The 26097-nt window shown below is 41.0% G+C and overlaps 1 protein-coding gene across 4 annotated transcripts in view; it reads left to right on the forward strand.

Annotated features, from left to right (window-relative positions):
* LOC101847918 overlaps window positions 1–26097 on the forward strand; it is a 76968-nt gene that overhangs the window by 45275 nt on the left and 5596 nt on the right. For all 4 annotated transcript variants that reach the window (XM_005111310.3, XM_005111311.3, XM_005111313.3 and 1 more), the window contains 4 exons: window positions 14215–14332; window positions 15992–16859; window positions 20904–21023; window positions 22350–22586. In XM_005111310.3, the coding sequence (XP_005111367.1) occupies window positions 14215–14332; window positions 15992–16859; window positions 20904–21023; window positions 22350–22586 (1343 nt within the window). The remainder of the gene's footprint in view (window positions 1–14214; window positions 14333–15991; window positions 16860–20903; window positions 21024–22349; window positions 22587–26097) is intronic.

Here is a 26097-nt window from a genome sequence, read left to right on the forward strand (position 1 = left end):
AAATGAGCGTTGCAAGCTCAGAAATAACCCAATTTGATCTATGTCGCAGTAAACACTAGGCCAACGACCTCGATGTTATTCATCTGGCAAGACCGCTCTGTGATTTGCCCAGGTTTAGCCATACTCTGTAAATTGTGGCTGGTTTTGACATCTTTGGTTCATGTCGTTTGGACAAGCACAAGCACGTCGCGGTATTGTGATTTTTTTTTTTTTAAAGAAGGAACTTCATTCTTTCAGTAAATGCAGATAAGATGTACTTAGAAAAATAGATGTAGCTAACATAATTTGAGGTCCCGAATGTTTATGTGGAGTCTATATATATATATATTTTTCTGTGTATTAAAACACACACAAAGACGTAACCATTTGTACCTATATAGCGAGGGGAAAAATCGGCGACATCGAGGGTAGCTCTAATTACATGCAGGCCTATAGACGGCCGCAAATTTCGTTTTACCGATGAAGCCGTGGAGAGAGAGAGAGAGAGAGAGAGAGAGAGAGAGAGAGAGAGAGAGAGAGAGAGAGAGACACTTGGACAAGGAGTCCTTGACTGATACTTCAGAATTAAAAAATAATAATAAAACACACACACACTCAGCGTGCGCGCAGAGGGCCTATACATGGAATATAATATATTTATGGACACCCCTGGAAATTTTTGTATTCAGCTGGCTAGTCACCTTGGTGATTTGCCGTCGGTCCCGATTTTTTCCCCTGAGATCCAGATTTTTAGATTTCATAGAGTATAGAGTGGCAGATTTGGTTCAGACATGCGAACTGAGTGTCTGCTTGTGAAGGCACGTAGCCGGTAGGGCCCTATTGTCGCCACGTGTGTCAGCGCTTTCTCTTCAATAGAGATTACGCACTATGCAGCAGCTTGCCGATGTTCGGTACATTAGGTCTTGGTGAAGTTGTAGTAGTGAACCATATCGGAGCAAAAGTAACGTACAAAGACTTCTCAGTTGAGGACAAACGGCGGATCATAGTAGAAGTGGATGAAAAATCAATATATATACGTTTGAGATTCCGAACCAAAGAAAAAAAACACACCGGAAAATACTTTGTACATGTATTGAGACTTATAGTGCTGAAACAGGGATGAAAAGGCATAAACTGATAAAGTAGAGGGCAGTGGAACAAGCAGTGTTTCGTTGGTTTCAAAAGGGGCAGGCTATAGCTATTTTTATGTCAAGCCAAATTATTTCAGTTAAGACTGAGGACTACAGCATTAAAAGTTGAAAATTAAATCGCCATCAATCCATCACGCGCGCAGGCTTTGCACCAGGGGGCATAATTCATATAAATTTTGACCTGATTGTCCAACTTGGTTATTTTCTTTGGTGCAGCCTAGAATTTGTCCATGGCAAAATTCGTACATAACGAAAAGATTTCTATGTCCCGCCGATTTTGCCATCAACTGCAACTGCCCAACCTACAGCCCCAGACAATGTGTGCACAAGTGCCATGCACCATTGCTGAACTCTTATTTAGCAAGAATTCACAGTTGTAGTTTAAAAAATGTAGACTGTGACAGTGACATGGCTCTGGAAAAAAAATGTGTATCATTGGGGATTGTTATAAACAGTGGCGGCTCGTGGTTTATAGAACTGACCGGCCGTCATTCACATAGACTATTTCTCCCTCCCCCACCCCTTTCCTTCACAACACACACCCACACACACACACACACACACACACACACACACACACACACACACACACACACACACACACACACACATACACACACACATTATCTCTCTCTCTCTCCCTTTCGCCACCCCCACCCCCTCCCCCACTCACACACACACACCACTGTAAACATTGTAATATAATGTGAAAGAGCTAAAATATGCGGTAGTGTCAAGAAACAATATTATGAATAAAACGTATGGTGGAAGTTACTGAGATTAATAGAAACTGACTTGATCGGCAGAGAAAAAGAAACACTACTAGGCCAGAAAACAAACTGAAAGTGAGAGGCTATAAACTGCTGGTCCTGGCCTTCAGTACTTTACTCGTACATGTACTTTCTACACCCCCACACAAAATATCGACGTGCACTGGACCCGTTAAATATATTGTAATAAGAACTGTCCTGTTTGATGACAAAAAGTCAATTGATACTGTACCAGTGGCGCTGTCCCAAGCAGATCAAGTCTACAATTAAGATAGTATACAAAGCTGGACAAAGTTAGCACACAACAGTTTCCGATTATTATATCATCAATTTTTTTTCATCTCACTTCTCACTTCTCAGAACAGAACACTGTGTTGTAAAGAAGTGGGGAAGTGTGTCAAATGCTAATTATAGAACTTGGTGTCTAGCTGGGGTGACGGTGGAAAAGGAGAGGGAAGGGAGGGGGTAGGCCTGGCCCAGACTCTGACAACCGAGTGCCTATTGCTCCTCGTTAAAATTCTCCTAATATATCTTCACTAGACAATTCCTCCTTCCGCCGGCCAGACTCATATGGGCCAGGTAAGTTATTAGTGGGGAGAAAACGATGAGTAAATGTCAAACAGGAACTATAGGTGGTTAAAAAGTCAATTATAAACAAAAAAGATTAGTGCCATGCTAACAATAAATGTTCTGATAGTAGTTAGAGAAAGGCTGAATGATAAATACATGTTTTGCTGATAAAATAATACATGTGTCTGTGCCACAGAATTCTATCAAGACAGTCTCAATCTTAATTTTGTAAGCTACAGAGAGGCCAATTTGGCAATTAAGGGATTAACTATCCGTTCTGAGGGCTGTCGATGGATTTGTCCATAGGACTGACGTCATCGCTAGGCCTAAGCCCGCCGTGTGTTTGGCCTCGTACGTAGTAGCTTACGAAGTTCCGCGACGTGACGGCTTGATGGGAGGGAAGACGATTTAAAGTTATGAGCCGGCGCGATAACAAACGTGAAGGAATGAGGCTCTGTCGCGACAAATAAACAGCTGGAGCGCCTTCAAATCGGCAAGGTGCTTTTGAATGTTGATACATGTTTGTTTGGATTTACTTAAAACTCAATGAAAATCATCATCAGCAATAAATCTCCTGTCGACAGTCCAGCTGAAAAAAATTTGACCGGCCCCGCCGTCTTGCCCAGTTAACAAACCGCCCCTGGTTATAAATTACATCTGTGAAAAAAAATCATCATCCAGGAATAGCACATTGCTGTTTTGCGGGCCCAGAACCCGGTTGGATGAATAATTTTCAAAGGAATGCATTGATGAAAGTACCTGTACTACATGAATCTTGATGGAATGTGTGTTTATCTGACGACATTTCTCAACGTGCGTAATTTTACTAATTCGGATTTCAGGTTTTTGAACCTGTCAGTGCTTTCACCCATGGTCACCTCACTTTCAAACTACGCACTCCTACACCCAAAACTAGTTAGGCTACAACAAAAAAATACACGCCTTGACTGAAACCACAGACTGACTTTAAAAAATAAAGTAAAAAAGTACACCTCTAGTCTGTGGAAGAGCCATTGAAAAAGCAAACAAATAACGAACTCCACAACATTAAACCCAAACTGGGACCGCGAAATCCTTCGGACCTCTTCAGAAGAGACGATGTCATTTTTCCTCGATTACGCATCGGGCACACGACTCTAACACACAAATACCTCCTTCAGGGAGATGAGAAGCCATTCTGTGTCAGATGCGACACAGATTTTACCATTAGACACATTTTAACGGAATGTCTAGGCTTCGGAGGGACCCAAAGGAAATACTTTAAATGCCAAAAATTGCAAGATATTTTTCCCGTCGTTGTTCTCAATAGAATTTTAGATTTTATGAAGGCCATAGGCCTTTATGGGAAATTATGAAGTGAAATTAAATTATTACAATTTTTTACGTTATTTAGGAAAGTTGTTTTAGATTGAAAATATATTTACACCAAATTTTAAATATTTAAACATTTTTTAAATCTAACTATTGCCCTGAGCCCAGCCGCACAGTGAACTGTTGCGAATAAAACTAACTTGTGTTTTGCTCGCTTATGACCTTGTGCAGTTGCGAGCATCGTAAAACCCCATACTAAACTACTAAACTAACTAATGAGTACACAGACAAGAATGTTTTTGAAGCCAATTCCTGCATCTCCTGTACAATTTGTCTTTTTGTTCTCTTCCCCTCATATAAACTGAACTAAGTAAAGTAGCACGTATGTTCATGCCTACGGCTACTTGCACTCGTGCACGCATTGGTCAAGAGTTTTGAGGTCAAAACTTGTGAAAAGCTTAAATACCTCATTCCTGAAAATGTAATCTCAACATGCTTTCTGCTCTATCGGTATATAATTGAATGTATTTTTACTAGTCTACATGACACAGGTATAAGAGTAAGGCAGTGAAACAGAACTGCTCATTTCTTGTCAGGGATTACATGTTTAGATTTTATTTCTAGATGACTAGTAAATCTAATTTTGTCTGCCTTCTTTTGCACCCCTTTTAACCACAGATGATAGATGTTTCCCCCCATTCTTCACTGAATTCAGAACTGTAAGATAATAATAATAATATTAATTTAAATAATATTTCAATAATAATAATAATAATAATAATAATAATAATAATAATAATAATAATAATAATAATAATAATAATGTAAGAATAATGGTATTTATATAATAATGATAATAATGATAATAGTATTAATATAATAATATTATCTCTATTTTCAAGAGGATTTATATGTATTTTCAACACCATGGACTAATAGAACTTTCAGTGCTGGACATTTTGGTTCTAAAATTATGAAATTCTGTAAGGAATCAAGAAAGTTATTCCACCATTTTGAAGCCATGTTTGCCTTTTTCTTAGTCTCTTTGGCCATTTTCCACCTTCAACAAGCCCTGAGACATGTTTTCACCCAGCTGTCAGTTGACCCAGTTTACTCCCAACCAAGTGTCAACATTTGTGCTGTGAACACCTCTTGTACAAACATTCAACCTAGACCTGAGTCTTATAACAACAACAACAACAACCAGTTCAAGCATGCAGTTACCTGCAACCCAGTGTCACAACACGTATGTTATTCCAAGCAACAACTGGTCAACATCAACACACTGTGTAAACAACCTGTGACTCTCAAAACCCCTGCTTGGTTAAAGGTTCTTAGTGTGACAAACACTCAACAAAAATTGCCACCTCAAAATACTAAAGTTTCATTCAAAAGAAGAGGGAAGATGGGGCCGTCGAAAGCAACGGTCTATTAAAATCATCTCCCTTCCTCGGCAGACTGCTGTCTACAAATATCCTAGACCAGCCAACTTTGACAATCTGATCCAAATTGACACTAGACTTGAAATACAAGATGAATCTCATCATTTTAAGGTTTCGTTCCTCAATGCACAGTCTGCCCTCAACAAAACAATACTTTTGAATTAACTGACGGTTGAATCAAATAGTGACATTTTATTCATTACCGAGTCATGGCTCAGCCCTACTGGTGACAATGTCCTCCTGAAGGAGCTAACAGTAACACCTTCATGCTACTCCAACCACTCCATTCCCAGACTGACAGGCAGAGGCGGTGGGCTCTGTGCTATCATTAGAAGCTGTATCACCACAGTGTGCACACCACTTCGAGACTATAAATCATTTGAGGCATGTGAATTCCTAACTACCATCAAGGATCACTCAACAACTTTCATCGTCCTCTATCGACCGCCCCCAAACAGAAAAAAACAAATTGACCACCGGCATGATCCTCTCAGAATTTTCCGACCTACTTGACATTTACTCTGCTAAAAAAAAAGGATATTTAATCATTCTGGGGATTTCAATCTGCACTATGATATAATCTCAGACAATTACATTCGAAACATCAAAATGGTCCTTGAAAACCACAACTTGAAACAGCTCGTTGATGGACCCACGCACCGCCACAATCACATCATTGACTGGCTCATTGTCAGAGATGGCGATCATCTTGTCCGTGAGGTCTCCGTTAGAGTTAGAGATAAGGGACTGTCGGATCACAGTTTGATTTCGTTTCACATTCATGTCACAAAACCAGAAACGAACAAAAACGTGATAAGTGCAAGAAACATCAAGAACATTGATCATGAACAATTTTCAGAAGGTATGAGAAGAGACTTTTCTTCTACGGTCGAAGGCAACAGCAACACCCTTGCCGACACCTAACAGAGTGGTTCGTGAACACTTGGACAAACAGGCCCCGCTCCGTGCTCGAGTTGTCACCTGCCGCCAGTCTGCACATTGGCTCTCTTTGGAGTCCAAACAGCTCAAACAAGAACGAAGATGTGCTGAGAGAAGATGGAGGAAATCCCAATTGACAGTTCACAAGCAAATGTTCAAACAACTTAACCATAAAGTGAAATCTTGTGCTAATACCCATCTATTGGAAAAAGTACTATTCTGCAAAAATTGTTGAATGTCCATCCTCAAAAGCTTTATTTAAGATATCAAAAGAACTCAGTGGACAAGCCAAAATAAAAATCTTCCCAAACAATGTTCCAATGGAAATACTGCCAGACAAATTCTATACTTACTTCCATAACAAGGTTGTCCAAATTTGGCAAGGATTAGACTCAGAGAACAAGACAAGTAACATCCCAATGTCTGAACCATTTAATGGTGAACCTCTTGAAACGTTCAAGTCAGTTAGTCGTGAATTAGTGAAAGACACTGTCATGGCATGCCCACCAAAATCCTGTCATTTAGACCCAATGCCTACTGACTTATTGCACAGTCATATTGACGATGTTATTAATGTTATAACTTCAATTGTAAACACATCATTTAAAAGCGAGGGTACAGTTCCACCATGCTTCAAAACAGCATTTATCTCACCTCTGATTAAAAAGCCTGGCCTTGACCATAATGACGTAAAGAACTACCGTCCAGTATCAAACTTGCCTTTTCTTTCCAAAGTTTTGGGAAAAGTTGTTCTAGCACAACTTAAAGATCACCTCACTAAGAATAACTTGTTTGAGCCATTTCAATCGGCATACAGAGAAAACCATAGTACTGAGACTGCTTTGCTCAGAATTGTGTCTGAAAAAATCTACTCAATGCTGTAGATGAGGGTTTGATATCCATTCTCTCACTTTTAGACCTGTCTGCAGCTTTTGATACTTTAGACCACAACATCATGTTGAGTCATTTGTCAGACGTGTTCGGAATATCTGGCACCGTACTTGAATGGTTTCGATCTTACCTCAGTGATAGATCATACTTTGTTCTTGTTGAGGGCATTCAATCCTGTCATTAATTGCTGGAATTTGGTGTGCCCCAGGGGTCAGTACTAGAACATGTGCTGCACACTATGTACACCTTACCCCTTGGTCGTACAATCAGACACCATTCCATGCCCTACCATATTTACGCAGATGACACAACTTTATAAGTCTGCAAAACCCAACAAAATTCAATCTCTGTTAAAAGACACCTCAGAATGTTTTGAATCTCTGTAAAAGCATGGATGACTGAAAATAAATTGAAATTAAATGATGACAAAACAGAAATCATGCCATGCTCAACCAGCTAAAAAATAAATGCTCTTGATGTAGAATGTCTCACCATTGGCAAAGGTACTGTCGCTTTTTCAAACAAAGCAAAAAACTTAGGAGTATACTTAGACAAACACTTGTCCATGGAGACCCAACTTAACCATATCTATGTAAAATTTCATACTTAGAAATGAGAAGAATTGCTCACATATAAGGAAATTTCTTAGCACTGATGCCACCAAAAAATACTAGTATTTGCCTTCATTTTGTCACGCATTGATTATTGCAATTCACTGTTCGCTGGCTTACCTGAAGAAAAAATTGCAAAACTCCAACGCATTCAAAACAATGCTGCCAGGCTAGTATTAAAGCAATCAAAACGCCATCATGTGACTCCCCTACTTAAAGTAAGTTAAAGAGCTCCATTGGCTTCCCCTGAAAGCGAGAATTAAATACAAGTTAGCCCTACTATGCTTTAAAGGCCAAACTAAGCAGTCTCCCACATACATTCAAGAACTAATAATTGTACCATACACACCATCACGTGAACTAAGATCCAGGGGCTCTAGACTAATTTCAACACCTCGTGTGTCACTGAAGAAATGGACGGTGAGAGAGCTTTTTCTTTTTCTGGGCCAACAGTTTGGAACACTCTCCCTCATGATTTGAGGAGTGAAATAAAACTTGATACTTTCAAAAGGGGACTCAAAACATATCTATTTAAGAAATATTTTAATAAATGGACAGTAGGCCTACCTTTGCCTTTCTGTATGAGCATTTTTTATTGTCTGAAAGAATGTTGCTGTCAAAAAGTGCGCACATGATGAATTTGTATGGTGTTAGTATGAATGCGATTTTAATCTCCTATGTAGGGCCTATGCCTTGGGCCCATGCTGTGGGGAAAGGCGGGATACAAATGCTCTTATTATTATTATTAATAATAATAATCATAATAATAATATTAATAATTATAATAGTAATAATAATAATGATACTAATGATTTAATAGTTCGTCCATCTATGTCTGACACTGACTTATGCTATTGCAAAGTAAAATATTTCTTAATTATGCAAAAATATAAAAATTAAAGGTTAAAGATGACTTGTGACTCCTGTTATGGCTAATGAGACCAGTTGGGGCAGAGAAAAGTTTGCCACATTTTGAACATTTAAAAGCTCCACTTCTTTGGGTTGATGTGGGTGCAGCTTGCGGGTTTCTCTCTGGGCTTTAGCTTCTTGTTCATGAAGTATGGAGCCTCATTTGACATGTTGCCCACCGTGATTGCAACTTTCCAAGTCTGTCAGGAGCTAGGCTTTCCCTTTAAGAGCTGTAAGAATTGAAAGGAAAACGAAACATTCAGTAGGAATGAATTTCTAAATCCACTTCTGCACTGGACAGGTTTCCACCTTAGGAAGTTCAAAACTGCTGATTACCCCCAGTGAGTCGGGGGGATATATATAGACCCACTGCTTCGCCTGCAGAAGGTGCAACCCCCTCAAAGGCGGAGTGTCGCACACCGACCCCAACCCTCTGGGATCAGTGTGCGACACTCACTTTGGTGTATCGTCCTCTTCTCCTTCCTTCTTTCTTTCTTCTTCTATCTTTTCTTCCACCGCTGACCTCAAGTGCAGTAAAAAGAGAGGTCAGTCCTCCTCCTCCTCCTCCTCCTCCTCCTCCTCCTCCTCCTCCTCCTCCTCCTCCTCCTCCTTCTTCTTCTTCCACCTCACAACTACCCCCAGTGGGCCGGGGGGGGGATATAAATAGACCCACTGCTTCGTCTGCAGAAGGTGCATCCCCTTCAAAGGCGGAGTGTCGCACACGGACCCCAACCCTCTGGGATCCGTGTGCGACACTTACTTTGGTGTATCCTTCTCTTCTCCTTCCTTCTTTCTTTCTTCTTCTATCTTTCCTACCACCGCTGACCTCATGTGCAGCAAAACGAGAGGTCACCCATCCCACAGAGTGGGCGCCTTGTTGACCGTGAGGTGCGACCCGTGCGGAGGGAAACCGGGCACCTGGCGGTTGAGGTGAGATCAGTCTACGGACTGTCCCTCACCAACACACCTCTTTGGCCCAGGTTTCAGGTTTTCCTCTTAGACGGGAGGGTGGCACGGCCCATGCCACTCAATCGGTTGGGAGTTGAAACAACATCAAGCCCTGGGTCAATCTTGACCGGAGGGTTTTATGCACTCTCGTGGAGAGTATAGCTCCGGGGTAGCCCTGGCACAGCTGTGGTCATCCGAGCAATGTGTCCCCTTGTTAGGCTCGATGGCGGGCGGGGAGCCTCGGAGTTGAACCACCAAAAAAACTCACATGGATTCTTCAACTACAAAAAACCCTTCCCCAACTCCCAACGTTATTAAAAAGTCTCGGCTCGCGGAAGCGGGTGCGGCCGCCGAGCTGAGCAAACAAACTACTACTAAAGGAAAAAGGACCTTTACGACTGCCTCTGCCCTCCCTCCTCTCAGGGAGCTTCCGCGGCAGCCGTACTTGACCATCCGCAGCACCGATGCACAGAAAAAGATGACTGATTTAAACGTATTCAAGATAGGAGATGCTCTAAGACAGGTTCTGGGATACATTCCTACGAATGTCCAGAAACTGTCCTCTGGTGCTCTCCTCATCAAGTGTGCATCGGATAAAGAACTGGCCGGACTTGAAAAGATAACGACCTTCATTGGTGTTCCTTGTGTTTCCGAGCGACACCAGAAATTTAACCAGTCGAAGGGCGTGGTCCGCAGCCATGAGCTGAAGGGCTGCTCCAACCAAGATATTGTGGATAACTGTGAGGGTGTGGTCGAAGCCCGCCGAATTACTATTCGGCAGGGGTAGTCCACGCTAGAAACGAACACAATAATTCTAACTTTTGATTCGTGCCGCCCTCCAGCCACCGTTCGGGCATTATACTTGGTCTTGGACGTGCGACCCTATGTGCCGAACCCTCTACGCTGCTTTCAGTGTCAGAAGTTTGGCCATAGTCAGTCGCGATGCCGACGTGCAGCCGTGTGTCCTCGCTGCGGCAAGACTGGGCATCCTGAAAAGGAATGCAAGGCTAGTCCTTGCTGCCCAAATTGCCAAGGCCAGCACACAGCCTTCAGCAAGGATTGCCCGACTTGGATTCAAGAACACGCAATCCGAGAGTATAAAGCACGAAATGGCTGCTCTTTTCAAGAAGCCCGAAAAGCTGTCTGCCCACCAGGTATGACCCCGGTCCCTGGCCGGTCATACGCAAGCGTACTCCGGCCAGTCACAAAGTCGACCAGTGCTTCCACTGTCGACCCCCCAGAACCCGCGGTCAACAAGAAACTTACTGCGAAACACAAAAAGGTTCCTCCTAAAACTGTGGTACCCACCTTCCAGGTACCACTAACTAACCGCTTTGGGTTTTTTGGGGAGGATGGGGTGGACTCTTCCTCCACCCCCCCTTCTCCCCCTCACCCCTCCTCTATTACTTCTTCTTCTTCTTCTTCTTCTTCTTCCACCTCACAACCCATCTCTCTGATGGAGATTGAGGTACTCCCTCCCCCCTCTCCCCAGCCCCCTCTGTCTGCTCCACCTCCCCCTACCCCTCCACTCCCCCCACTACCAACGGAGGAAGACATCTCCGACCCCCCTCCCCGGCCTAACCCTGGGAAGGGCGGAGTCATTTTTACTCGATTGCGCATCGGACACACGGCGTTGACCCACAAATACCTCCTACAGGGAGATGAGAAGCCGTTCTGTGTCGGATGCGACACAGATTTTACCATTAGACACATTTTAACAGAATGTCTAGACTTTGGAGAGATCCGAAGGAAATATTATAAATGCAAGAAATTGCAGGATATTTTTTCCGTCGTTGTTCCCAGCAGAATTTTAAATTTTATTAAGGCCATTGGCCTTTATGGCGAGTTGTAGAGTGAATTTGATATTATTAACAATTTTTATTGTTACTTAAAAGTTGTTTTAGATCACAAATGTATTTACACCAAATTTGAATATTTAAACTTTTTTAGCATTTTAAAGTAAATTAGTTAGCCAGTCGTGAAGTGAACTTTCGCAGAGGTGAACAACTTGTGTTTCGCGCGCTCATATGACCTTAGCAGTTGCGAGCGCCGTAAAACCTTATACTATACATACAACGACATGTGGCGGTCGCACTCCTTTCCGGAGTCTTGGCGTCTCGCCACTGTCATTCCAATACCCAAATCAAACAAAGACCACACACACCCATCCAATTACAGACCTATAGCCCTAACGAGCTGTCTCTGCAAACTGATTGAAAAAATGATTCACAGGCGACTCATGTGGTTTCTGGAAACGACGGGCTCGCTGAGCGGTCTCCAGTGCGGATTCAGGAAAACTCGATCCACTCTGGATCACCTGGTCCACCTGGAGACCTTTATACGCGAGACGTTCGCTGAAAGAGGCCACATGATCGCCATCTTTTTTTACCTAGAAAAAGCCTTCGACACAACCTGGAAGTACGGCATTCTTCGAGACCTGCACGCACTCGGCATACGCGGTCACCTCCCTGCCTTCATTGGCAACTTCCTGAAGAACCGTTCCTTCCAGGTTCGTGTCGGATCCTCCCTTTCAGACCCCCACCAACAGGAGGAAGGAGTCCCCCAGGGGAGCATCCTTTCTCCTCTCCTATTCGAAATTAAAATAAATTCCATAGTGAAAACCCTCCAAAACAGCATAGACAGCTTGTTATACGTTGACGACTTTTTGATATGCTGCCGTTAGAAAAATCCTCATTTGAGATCTATGGAAAGGCAGCTGCAAACGCAGCTGCACAAACTTGAAAAGTGGGCAAACAACAACGGTTTCAAGTTCTCCCCGTCAAAGACGGTTGCAGTACACTTCTGCCGAACAGGCAGACGTGTGCTGCAGCCAGATTTGACACTATACGGGGAAAGGATTCCCGTCCAGGACCAAGCTCGTTTCCTCAGGCGTCATTTTCAACAAAAAACTCACATTCATACCACACATCAAAGACCTTTGTGTGAGGTGCCAGAAAACACTAAACGCTTTGAAAATTCTATCGCATCCGGAGTGGGGCGGGGACTCAAAACACCTTCTCCACTTGTACATCTCCCTTGTCCGGTCCAGGCTTGACTACGGCTGTCAAATCTACGGATCGGCAAAACCACACATCTTAAAAATACTAGATCCAATACAAAACCAAGGACTCCGCATCGCTCTGGGGGCTTTCTGTACTTCTCCGGTGGAGAGCCTCCAGGCCGAGGCCAACATACCACCACTCTCACTCAGACGCACACAACTCTCACTACAATACGCAGTGAAACAGAGCTCAACACCGGAAAATCCAGCGCACAACAGCATTTTTAAAACAAACCCAGAAACCATAAACAAATTCCAAAACAACGAAAAACTCATCAAACCCTTTGGCCTCAGAATCCTTGAGGACCTCAAAAACTTACACTTTTCCAGACAAGACATCCAACAAATTCTTTTCCCCGACCTCCCTCCGTGGCACTTCACCAAGGCAAAAGTAAACTTACAGCTGACCAAGCACAACAAAGAGAGCACAAACACCAAAACTTTTAAAGCAGAATACAAAAAACTAATAGATAAATACCCTGGTGCGGAGCTCATCTTCACAGACGGCTCCAAAAAAGACAATGAAGTGGGCACCGCAGCCCTATCTCCCAACAATACACACCAGAGGAGACTCCATCCTGAAGCCTCCATTTTCACTGCGGAGGCCACTGCCATTGACATGGCACTGGACTCTGTAGAAAATTCTCCTAACAAATCTTTCCTTATCCTTTCTGATTCTCTGACTTGCATCACCTCACTCACAAACTACACACTCTTACATCCAAAAATAGTTACGTTACAACAGAAAATTCATACACTATCCGGAACAGGAAAAAATATCATGTTCGCATGGATACCCAGCCATGTGGGCATCCGGGGAAATGAGCAGGTAGACGACCTGGCAAAGAAAGCTTCATCCCTTCTGCTGGGATCAACGACAAACACTCTCCCTCAGACTGACTTTAGAAATAAAGTCAAAAAGTACACCTCCAGTCTGTGGGAGAGCCACTGGGAAAACCAGAAAAATAATAAACTATATGAAATAAAACCCAAACTAGAACAGCGAAATCCTTCGGACCTCTCCAGAAGAGACGGAAGTCATTTTTACTCGATTGCGCATCGGACACACGGCCCTGACCCACAAATACCTCCTACAGGGAGATGAGAAGCCGTTCTGTGTCGGATGTGACACAGATTTTACCATTAGACACATCTTAACAGAATGTCTAGACTTTGGAGAGATCCGAAGGAAATATTATAAATGCAAGAAATTGCAAGATATTTTTTCCGTCGTTGTTCCCAGCAAAATTTGGAATTTTATGAAGGCCATTGGCCTTTATGGCAAATTGTAAAATGAAAACGTACTATTAAAAATTTTTATTGTTACTTATAAGAGTTGTTTTAAATCACAAATATATTTACACTGAATTTAAATATTTTAACATTTTAGCATTTTAAAGTCAATTAGTTAACCAATCGTGGAGTGAACTTTTGCGAAAGTAAACAACTTGTGTTTCGCGCGCTCATATGACCTTAGCAGTTGCGAGCGCCGTAAAACCCCATACTACTACTACTACTAAAACTGCTGATTGTGAAAGTCAAAAGATGTGGCTGTAGACAAGTTTTCACATTGGCACTTTAAACTATGTGTCCTTTTATCCGTTTGTTTATATTCTCTATTTTTTTGTCCAGATGGTTCCAGCAGGTACAGAGCTACGAGTATGGTATGCAGCTGCTTATGCTAAAGCCATAGGAAAGAGAATGCTGTTGCCTGATATCTCTTGCAGAAAGAGAGGGTTTCTAAAACAAGGTATGCCATAGTTATTGATCTTGCACTCCATGTACTACAGTGGAGTCCACTTATAACGAGTCCGGAAAAAACGAGAAGTGTGTTATAAATACATTATTCTAAAACCCCGTTTTTTTCTCCTCTTTACCTTTGTAAATAAAATATTGCTATAGCGCTGTCAGACAAACATGAGAGTCGTTTATAGCGGAATATTGCTGCTGCTGTGCACAGGGCATAGGCCAATTATACATTATAACGCAAAACCTCGCCAGTTGAGAAATTTGTTGGTGATCTTGCGAAACAAAGAAAAGGAGAGCCCATGTGCGTCTATAATGAAGGCCGGAGCAACTGAGTAGGGATGGTGTGGCATGCGCAGACAAGCAGACCGCATCGTGTGATGTGCCAGCGTAAGCCTAGTTTAGATTATCAAGGCCTACCATGCCTCTCACTTCTCCGATGCGGGGATGAAGAGGTTACAGCAATGTGATGGACGGAGCGAATGTGTGACGTGTGCAAGCAGACAGAATGCACCAGGGTGTGGTGGGGTGGGGGAAAACACAGCGGGTGAGTTAGCCCGGAGCCCTTCCTTTCTGATCGCCAACGGCGAGCTGTCAGGCCACATCGCTAGATCTAGCGCTAGAGAAAGAAACCTGATTCGATTTTTGATCAAGCAAGACCTAGAGGTCATGTTGAAGCAAAATCGTTATCAGGGGAGATAGCAAAAGGAAAAACAGAACACCAAACTCATAGAATAGGCCTACTTTACAGTTTCCTTGAACTTATTACTGGATCCTTTATAGCGAGAATCCTGCTATAACGGACATTTTGCTCCGGTCCCCTCCCTCTCGTTATCACAGGATTCCACTGTAGTAATTTTATCCTTCTGATTTGTTATTAGCTGACAGAAAACAGGCCTGATTATAAATACAATTTTCACAGTGACTGAAATATAGTGGGTTTTTTTTGGGGGGGGGGGATGTAAGTGTTTTACGATGCTTGCAACTGCATAAGGTCATATGAGCGTGCAGGACACATTAAACATAGTAGGAATTCATTTCGAATTCTTCCCAGGTGGCAGCCAAAGCCTACTCTTATCGATTTCAGACCACCAAGGAATCTTTAATGTGGGCAACTTGTACCCGGGACCTCTGAGATTTTTCGCTCTTATCTGAAAAACTAGGTGTTAGGTCTTAATTACCATAAGATTAGGGGTGTGGCTGAAAGACAGCTGTAAGAAGGAGCCAAGGAGTAGTAGTAGAAAGGTTGCAGAAAGAGTCAGGAGCCCAGAGAAGGGGGCAAAGGTGAGGGTTTGGGGTAGGGAGCAGAAAGTTGAGACGAAAGCAGACAAAAAGAACATCGAGAGCAGGAAAGGAGGTGAAAGGAGAAAATTTTATAGAAGAAAATTTCCCGGAACCTATTGATTAAGAGCCGAAAACCGTAACGTCTAGACCATGAAAGGCATAACGTCTAGACATTGATAGCCCCCAAAATATTCCTTGTCACTGGTATATTTGTTTATTCTATTGTTTAGTATTTGTTTCGAGAACTTTCCATTTGTCATGAGCATACCAGTCTTTATGGTTTTGTCTTTTTCTTTGATGAGCTTTCAAAAAGTATTTTAATGAAATAGTGTAATCATATAAGCTTTCAAATTTTCATTCTAAATTTTTATTCTATCAGACAGGAAAATTGTTGGCTCACAGACTTTGAGTAAACCAGAAGTTGCTGGTACTTCAAAACAGACATGTTCACTTCCGATGGTACCTGCAGCTGACACACAAAACTGTTTAATGCCCAGCAAAGCAGATGAAGGAAAAGCAAGTCAAGTATTGAGTACTGAGACTGCAATCAAATCAGGAGAACCAAGAGACTGTTCTAATATGTTTCCTTGTAACTGGTGTAATGCAACGTTTTTACGGCCATCTCAGTTAGATAATCATGTGTGTCAAAGTATTAAAGATGTGGAGGAAGAATCTTTTGCAACCAGAAGAAGGAAAGGACGTCCTCGGAAATTGCCAGACAATGAATTATCGGCTATAGCTTCAAAAACGTTTAAGAGGGAGTTGGACTGCAGTACTGGTAGTGGTTTACAAGGGAATATCCCAAATGAAGAGATAATGAACCCATGTGTTAACCCACAGGGCAAAGAACTGGAGGCAAATAAGGAATCTGTGGATATTGCTGAAATGGAAGTACTCGGTACGTCTGAAAATTTTTCTGCTTACGAATTGTATTCTGTTTACGGCAGTGGCTCTGACTCAAAGTCGAAGCGTGGAAGAGGCAGACCAAAGGGAAGCAAAAATAAAGTAAGATGTTTGTCCAAAAGAGAGTCAAAACGGGATGCAATAGCTTCGAAGCGGCGTCCAACGTACAACTGCCAGCACTGTGACAAACAGTTTACCAACCGGGAGCAGCACCTCATTCACGAAGCCATCCATACAAACACGCTGCCTTTTCCTTGCAAGTGGCCTGGATGCAACAAAGCTTTCAACTCCAAATTCAAGTTCGAGAGACATCAGATGGTTCACACAAAGCCTAACAACTACAAGTAAGTGCTCTGGCTGAATGAATCATGTTTTGTGCTTTTATTTTTGTTGTCATAGTTGTTGTTTTTGTTGATGTTTTTCTCCTCCTAGTCCTTCTTCCCCCTCCCATGTTTAGGTGCTGTTTGTCTCTGTATCTTCTGTCATTGGTTTCAGTTGCATTTGTGATTTGTTGGGATAAGATGTTACTACAACAAGAACTATTGCCACTACTATAACCATTACTAAAGCTTCCATCACCAATATTAACATCAGCACCCCTTACCACCACCACATCTACCACTTCAACCGCCACCACAAATATCAAAATGACATTTCATATTTTAAAGAGATATTTGATTTCGTTGTGATAGGTTGTATTCATGGACTTGAAATTTGTTAAAAATGGACTATTATAGCATACTACAGAGATAATAAGTCTTATTTAGTAGGAGTTCTAATAAATTGTAGTGAATAAATTTCTGTGTCAATGGCATGCTTTGAATCATTATCAAAGGCTGAAACAATGCCTTGAATTAGAACCAGGCTTTACTAATGGATGTTCCATCTCTATGAGTACATCATGTATTTTATTTTTCTATATTGTATGCGCGCGCATGCGTGCGTGTGAGTGTGTGTGTGTCTGTATGTATGTGTGTGACTTGCTTGTGCTCAGTTTTGACAGACAGTAACTTGACCACACATGAGATATTTATAGGTAGATGGAGACAGTGAAGGTTATTTAAGAAACTATATATATGTCCCTGCCGGTCAATATCAGTCATATGAAGGAAATTTCAAAACTGAGTTAACATAATTTTCAAAAACTATCACCTTTTCCCTACAATTTAAAACAAGAATGAAGTAAATATGACAATATTTGACAAAAATACAGAACTTTTAATTGTGCGATGTGAGGAAACATGGAAAGGAGAAAATGGCCTCAAAAGTTGAGCAGCATGTTTCCATAGCAATGGGGGTCTTAGAATTGAGATAGAGACTTGAAAATTAGCACTTATCTTGGCTATGCCACTACAAGGTAACATACAAAAGTAGAAAACTCTTCATTCTCAGAGAAAAAAACTTATAGACCAAACAAAATTTTAACGAGAATGGACTTCACGTCAAATGCAACAAAATATTAGCATTATACTAGGTACCAAACACTAAATTTTCAAAGTAGCCGTATGTCAAATTCATCTCTTTTATATGAAAGGCCTATGTCTCCTGAGAATATTGGTACCATACTTCTAGCATCTGCGTTTGTTGCCATTTTTTGTCGAAAAGTTGCCAAAAGTTGCCACAAAAATGGCAAAAGTTGCCAAAAAAGTTGCCATTAATTTTCAAGCTTTCAACTCTCCGTGACGACATAATATAGCAATGTGTTGATAGAGGTAACTTAATCTAAAACACTATAATTTTTTGTGCTCTGTTTTAAACATCTAGAATATCATTTGTAGCCACACAGAGTGTAAAAACGTGAAAAATAAAGGTTTCACCACAGAATGAAATCAAAATTGAATAGCAAATAAACAACCTCAAAATTAGTAAATAAGGGCGTGTGTCAACCTATCCATAGACTGGCCGTTTTAACCCTAAATGCGGGTAATTCAAGAAAAAGTTACGGATATAACATGTAAATTATAGAATCACACACAAGGGGCCAGTCAGTGTCAGTATTCGGTTTTGGTGGAGACACGCTCTAACATAACCCTTTTTTTTTAAGGAAGGAAGAACATTACGCTATATATACACAAAAAATAGAAAAACAACACATCAGAACAATAACGAGCAGTTAAAAATATTAGCACACCTACAAATTAAAACACAATAAAGAAAGAGGGAAACATGAAAGAGAAACAATAATATAAATAAATAGTATGTAATGTAGCCTACTGTTCTTCACATGAAAATTACAAATCAACGTGGTGTTAACAAGTGAGAAAGAGACGAAGTGAAGCAAAAGTGAAAATAAACTTTCTTTCTAAAAGTAAAGAGGTTCGGTTTCTTTTTTTTCACGAATGTTATTCCCCGTTTTTGTTGTTGTTGTTGTTGTTTTTAAATTATTTTTTCTTCCCGGCTGAGGTTTTTTGTTGAAAAAATGGAAATTAGCTGACCAAAAAATTTAAAAAATCGCGGCCGCGACAAACGCAGATGCTAGATACTTTTACCTCTGTCAATGTTTAAGAGAATGGCAGCTGTTTCAATTTAACATAATAAAATATTGCTGAAGTCGTTAACTGGCAGCAACCCCATGTTTGACAGATAGTAAAAGAGTACCAAGTGCACCAAACATCTCTCCATTAAAACAGTACAATCAATATAACATAGAAATGAAGCCTAATATTTTTCAAGACTGAGATCATTACAAATCAGTATTTTATTGCCTCAAACATGATGGTCTGTCTAGGCCAGGGCCGCACCAGCCTTCGCGGTGAGCGAGCCGGCTCAATACTGTAGTATATTGAGTGCGCCCGGTAGTTTTGCAGAAGGATTCATGCACAATAATTCTAAGCCGATGACTTTATTCTAATAGAAAAAGAACTGTTCTTTCTATTGGTACCCTTTTTAGCCGGTATTTTACACATTTCGTGTTAAAAATGATCTTTGAAAACTTAGACTTTTTTTTTTCAAGGTTTTCTATCTAAACGCCAAAGGCCAAATATAATAACCACGGTAAACCATGCTGAAAGCTGTATAGTTCTCCGCCAATGAAAAGACAGTATTTAATCATCAATTTTTCTGCAAAGCATTCGAATGCATGGGTCTCAATTTTGAACCGGGGGACCTCGCATTCCGACCGCAAGGGGCTTCCCTTTCCGCGTCGATTCTCCAGCTCCAAATACCCGAATATTCAAACAACTTACACTATTATAATGAAGAAAATCTGAACGTTTTAAAAGTGTTCAGCACTTATTGTTTTATAGCAAAAGAGCAAAAAAACAGAGATCTGAATTGCCCCCATTTCACCGAAACCACACGCTCGGAAGGCCGCGAGTTGGCTTACGTGCCATGTTTACACTAGCTGATTAACGTTTGGAATAGCACCATAAACACACGAGAGTACACACACACACACACACACACACACACACACACACACACACACACACACATACAAACAAACACACCAACACACATACACTCACATGCACATAGACCACTTCGGTGGCCTCTTGGTTAGGAGTCCGCTCTGAGAGATCTAGAGGAAGGTTAATTAATCTTTTAAAAGCTCTAAAATACAATAAAAACGAATTTTTAAAGTCAATCCAAGTGTATAACTGAAAGATTAACAAACGATAGCAGCTAGCAGGGCACGCCCACGCAGTCAGCTGTTTATGTAAACAAGCTTGAAGTTAGCTAGAAGTTACCGTTTTTACTCCGTTTTACCAATCAGAGTTGTTTACATTTCAGACCATTCATGCTCGAAAAGGGATCAGAATCTAAAAATAGTTGCGAATGAAGAACGTTGGAACAAAGATTCTGCACTAGTGGAGAATCTTTGGTTGAAGCCAAAATGGCCATGAGGTAATGGTTCTAAAAAATAATATCACAGCTACACACTAGCAATTCCTTTATCTCTTCACCCGAGCTCACAACAAACCGCACACACCTCCAAAATAAATCATAGTAAAATATTTATAGTCGATTATAGTTTTTAAAAAAAAATCTTAATTGAAGCAGTAGACATCAAACTTTCAATATATCCAAAAAACAAAAATTTCATTGAAAGTCACTTTTTTGTCTTTCGAGCCTCTTACCTGATAATAGCATAGTGCGTCTTACGACTGATATTGAGCGGGACAGACAGATATTAGTGGCAGTGTTCATTAAAAGTGTTTTAAACTCAACTCAAAAATGTGTAAAGCAAATTAGAAAATGTTTGCTCAGTACATTAGTTAGTATAATATTATAACAAAATATCTTGAACTTTTCACCTCATGCTTGCAAATGTAGATTAATGCAGAATAATAGAGAAATTTAGGGCGTGGGAGTGGATTTGAGTTGTTTCTTCTTTGGTAGTTTATTACGAATACAATAAAATGCTTGAACCCTATTGCTTTCTCCAGATGTAAGTTTTGTCCCAGTACGTTCACTCGTATTGACCACTTAAAAATTCATCTGCACATCCATGACAGCAATCGCAAAATGTACACGTGTCAGATCTGTGGAAAAAGCTACCTGTACAAGTAAGTGTGAATTGCATTTGGGATGAATGGCAAGTTGGAAATAGGGGAATATGTTGAAGAAGAAATCAGTGCTTGGAAGTGTGAGAAGTTATAATGGAAGGATTTAGGATAGACTAACAAGCAGGCTCGGCACAGTTTTTTTAGGGTATGAAAGTGAGTGATTTTCATGCCCTAGAACACAGCGTAGAAATTCTCTCTTGCTGTGTAATGGAGGTATTTCATGGCGTCTTGCTTAGTAGAAACGAAAAATATTTTCTTATTTATTAAGATATTAGATTTGAGGCTTACTTTTCAAAATACAATTTTCGTCTTGGTTGTAGCCTTCAGTACTATATATTATGTATGCAGAGATGGGGTATTTAGTTTCTGCTGTTAAGCATTTCAGTGATTTCAAAAGTTGTTTAGAAATTGATGACAATGATAAGAATACTTTTTCATCTGCTTTTATTCTGCTTTGTGACTTTTTTTTTAGGTAAAACTTTTTGTTGTCAGAAATTTTAAGTGTGTTTCTGGTAGAGACCTAAGTAACTTTGAATATCTGCACAAGACGAACGTTCCAAAAAAGTGGAAATAATGCTTAGTTGCCATAGCCACCCACTGACATTGGAATTTCAACTATCAGCCCGCAGTAAACGATGCATTTCCAAAAAAGCAAGAACAGATAGATATGGAAATTCATTCGTACCAACTGCAGTGAGATTACTGAACACACAGTGCTACAAATGAGAGAGAGAGAGAGAGAGAGAGAGAGAGAGAGAGAGAGAGAGAGAGAGAGAGAGAGAGAGGGAGGGAGGGAGGGAGGGAGGGAGGGAGGGAGGGAGGGAGGGAGGGAGAGAGAGAGAGAGAGAGAGAGAGAGAGAGACTAATGTCCTGTCCTGTTGTGCCTGTTGCTCCTAACCTTTGTAACATCTTCTGCCATTGTTAACGACCAAGACAAATTTCTCCCTGCGAGATGAATAAAGATTGTCATTGTCATATTATATATATTTTGTGAAGTGTGAAATTGATTTTAAACCAGATCAATTATTTGTCGGGCAAAATTTCCAGCTCTGTAATAATTTTATTCAAAATAATTGAGTAATGATTGATGTAAAATAAAGTTTATTTTTGCAGTTTTTGACTAGTTCTAAGGTGTGAAAAAATTATTTTGTTTTCTTAGGCAACTCAAGCACTTATTGTTTTGGTGGACCATATGGGTTTAAAAAAACCCAAGTTCCGCAATACATGAGCACACGAAAGCAAAATCTTCATTGAAAATGAAATGGAGATTTTTACTACAAGACTGTTTTTGTTGACTTTTATTTTTGTTTATCTTCACTGCCCTAGGTTTACCCTCACATTTCACATGGCAAAGCATGCAGCTCAAGACGGCACCAGCTTGACATGCCTCATTTGTGAAAAGAAATTTAATTCAAGAGATGACCTCTTGTCTCATGTGAACACCCATAATCGCTACAAACCACAGAAGGAAGTAGAGCGCAGTCACAAGTGTGGTTATTGTGACAAGTCTTTTTCAAATTCAAAAGGGATAAAAAGGCACATGGTAACCCATACAAAAGAAAGGTAAGTAATTTTTCCCCCCTGCGATTCACACTTACTTGTACAGGTAGCAGATAAAAAAGTATTTTTTTATTTTAACCCTATCCGTACGTCGTGTTTTACTATCGTACCCATACGACGTGGGGAACTCTGTGCCCCCATTTTCCAAAGACAAAATTTACTCATTAATTCGATCGGTACGCTTTGCATAGCAGTCTGTCAAAATGATTTTTTGAGAAATACTGAAAGTTTCAAAAAGATCTTCGCACTAGAAGTATTCTAAAATGTGAGGAATACAACCCCTGGGGTACAAAATGACACCAGGCGTATTGATAGGATTAAAGAAAAAAAGGTTTTTCTACTCTATATTTACAATCATGTTGCTATTCGTAAATGTTATCTTTCTAAATTGGACTTCGTATGTGAATTCAGAGTTGAAATACCTCCAGGAGTTTATAATTATGCTGTGATAAAAATGAATTTTTTGTTGTTGAGAGATCAGGACTCAGGGGCCACCAAGTAAACTGTGGTAAGTCATGTTTTTCAAATTTTACAGGAGAGACAAAAAGCGTATTTTCTTTAAATGTTTTTTTTGTGTGGATTAACTTCATTTTCATAAGGGAGCCTAATGCCAGTCATGGCGGCCCTCGAGATTAAGTTCCCTTTGATTTTTTCTCGATTTGTTGATAGATGGTGAAAAATGGAATGCTCGGCACAAAGTTAACATGGAGTCACAGAGTTTAAGGTACTGGTACGTGCCTATGATGACATAATCTGATGTAGGTTTTTAAAAGATTTTCAGAGGCTGTAATCAGTTATCAGTAGGTAGTATTTTACGCCCCTATAGACACTGAATCATTTAAGTTTTAAGAGACAGGCTTTGATCCTGCCTGTCAACCTATTTTGGAAACTTGGCTTGGGGGGTGGGGGGTTATAATTCACTGTTCTACCAGCAAGAGGTGGAACTCATACATTAGAGAAATATCACTCATGAACATCAATGCTCAGAACGAGTATGCTTAGAACATCTATGTAAAGTGGAGTTCACACTGACTTAAGAGCAGTGCGAAAATCTAAATTTGTAATAAATAGTGGCAATATTATAGTCTGTTTTATAATCTGGTGTAGTATACTCCCAGAGCATCCTGCAAAGGGTTGAGAAAGGGCTGCTTCAGAGTGTATGGATGAACCCAATACAACACTCATCACTTAAAGCCATCACGTGGATATTCTGTCCTGGGCTCTCTGGAGTGAAGGGCAATGAGGAGGCTGATAGGCTGGCAGGCAGTGCCGTGGTTGATGGTGAGGTGAAATTTGACAAAGGAAAAGTGTTGAAGACCCTGGAGGAAAAGTTGCAGGATGAGGAAGACAGGGAGGCAGCAGAACCCTACGCAATCATTAAGATGCAGGAAATGGGGATAGAGAGGGGAGAAGGAAGAAAGGAACGATTATGCGGAAAGGAAAGACGTCGCCATAATCAGACAGCCACCGGAACAATCAGTATGGATACCTTGTGGGCTTTGGTGCTGGGTGGTACTGAGCACTTATGGACCTGTCCGGTGTGCAATGACGTTGTTGCCAAGGACAGGTATACATGTATATCATTTTGAAAGATTGTGCTGTTCGTTTTCAATGGAAGTCAAGAGAAAATACGTTACTCAATGATTTGTTCTTGGGAGATGAGGCTCATTTTCATCTTAATTGATTTGTTGACAAACAAAACAGCTGAATTTTGGGTCCCAGACTCTGGGGATGATCCACCTAGGTCAACCTCATTCATTTAAACTTTCAGTTTGATGTGGCGTGATATCAGAAGGTGTTATTTTTTCTTCTTGTTCATCTTTAAATGGACATCCCAGTCTCTAGTGCGAAGGCTGCTGTTGGCCACAGGTCCTCCAGACTCCCTAAGGCCAGTCCCAGAGTGGCTCTGTACGTCTGTGTCTGAGCGAGCGCCTGGCACGCTCGCTGTGTGTCAGCACACCCGCACTGTTGGTTGGCTTCTGTGGTGTCTGGCAACCGACGGGTCTGCCTTGCTATGTAGGCCTACTGTGTGCCGTGTTTTACTGTCAAGTTCATGCGATGCAACAACGTTGATGGAACATCATCCACAATTTCCATGACCTTATTTTGACAAATATTGCCAAATTAAAGGACCTTTCAAGGATGTGACAACCCGGTGTAAAAAATTAATGACTTTTTATCCTTAATTTGGTTTTGACAAAAACTAAGGACTTTAAATTAAGGACTCTTCTAAAGACCTGTGGGAACCCTGTGTGAGAGTTGTATACGCATTCTCTCCTTCAATCCTGTCTCCTCGCTCGTTTGGTCTGTTTTCCTTCTTTCATAATTCCAATCTCCTCATCATCATATGGTACGATATTCTTTCATCCTTTCCTAGCCCTTGCTTCGGGATCTGTCTACGGACACTGCACACCAGATATATATTTAGATAGACTAGATAGATTCTGAGGTGAATACTTTAAATCAGATGTAAATTATTATCTATATCTAGAATCTAGACCTTTCTAGGGACATCCCTCTGTTTTTCAACTGCTGAACTATGAATCTAGATCTAGATTTGGGGGCTCTCGTGGCCTAGTGGTTAAGGTGTTGGCCTCTCATTCAAAGGTCACTGGTTCAAATCCGGCCGGGTAGGGACCGAGAAATTTTCTTCTCCAAAATTGTCTCCTTTCACCTCCTTTCCTGCTCACTAGCAATGTTCTGTCGTCTGCTTTTGTCTCCTCTTTCTGTCCCCACCCCTTCACCTCCTTTTCCCCCTCCTCTGGGCTCCAGACTCTTTCTGCAGCCGTTCTACTACTACTCCTTGGCTCCTTCTTACTGCTGTCTTTCAGCCACACTTTTGATCTTCAGGTAGGAAAGATCTACACCTAGCCTTCTCAGACAAGGGGGAAAAATCTCGGAGGGCCCAAGTGCAAGTTGCGCTCATTAAAGATCCCTCGGTGGTCTACAATCGATAAAAGCAGGCTTCGTCCGCCACCAGCGCAAAATTCAAAATTTCTTACCAGCTGAAAAAGTTTTTGCAGTCACACAGCCAGCAGTACAAAATACCCCATCTGGTCACCCAACCAGGAGAGCTACTGTAACAGACTTCTTGGGCCTGGTGCAGAAATGCAGCAGGTGACTGGAACGGCTAATTTTCACCGCGCCAAGGGACAGAAAAGTGTTAATGTGTGCCGCGCGCTCATATGACCTTATACAGTTGTGAGCGCCATAAAACACTTACCATACAATAAAAAATAATGATCTAGAATCTAACCTAGGAGCACACAGGCCTACGAATGTAAACAAACAGTCGAAACTAGGTCAACCTTTCGATTGGAAATTGTTATGTATGATAAAGTGCATTTCTTGGGATTTTGTGGTCAAGTGGTAATGCTAGCATCAATATCTAATTAGTGTAGCACTTAATAATACTAACTTTTTGCTGATTTTGATGACCTGTGAAGAATTTTGGTCGAAAATGAACATGAAGCGAGGCTGCGTGCTAGACGTGTTTAACAACACTGTTGAATGG

This window comes from Aplysia californica, unplaced genomic scaffold, assembly GCF_000002075.1.
Source record: "Aplysia californica isolate F4 #8 unplaced genomic scaffold, AplCal3.0 scaffold01039, whole genome shotgun sequence".
In the NCBI taxonomy this organism is placed as follows: domain Eukaryota; kingdom Metazoa; phylum Mollusca; class Gastropoda; order Aplysiida; family Aplysiidae; genus Aplysia; species Aplysia californica.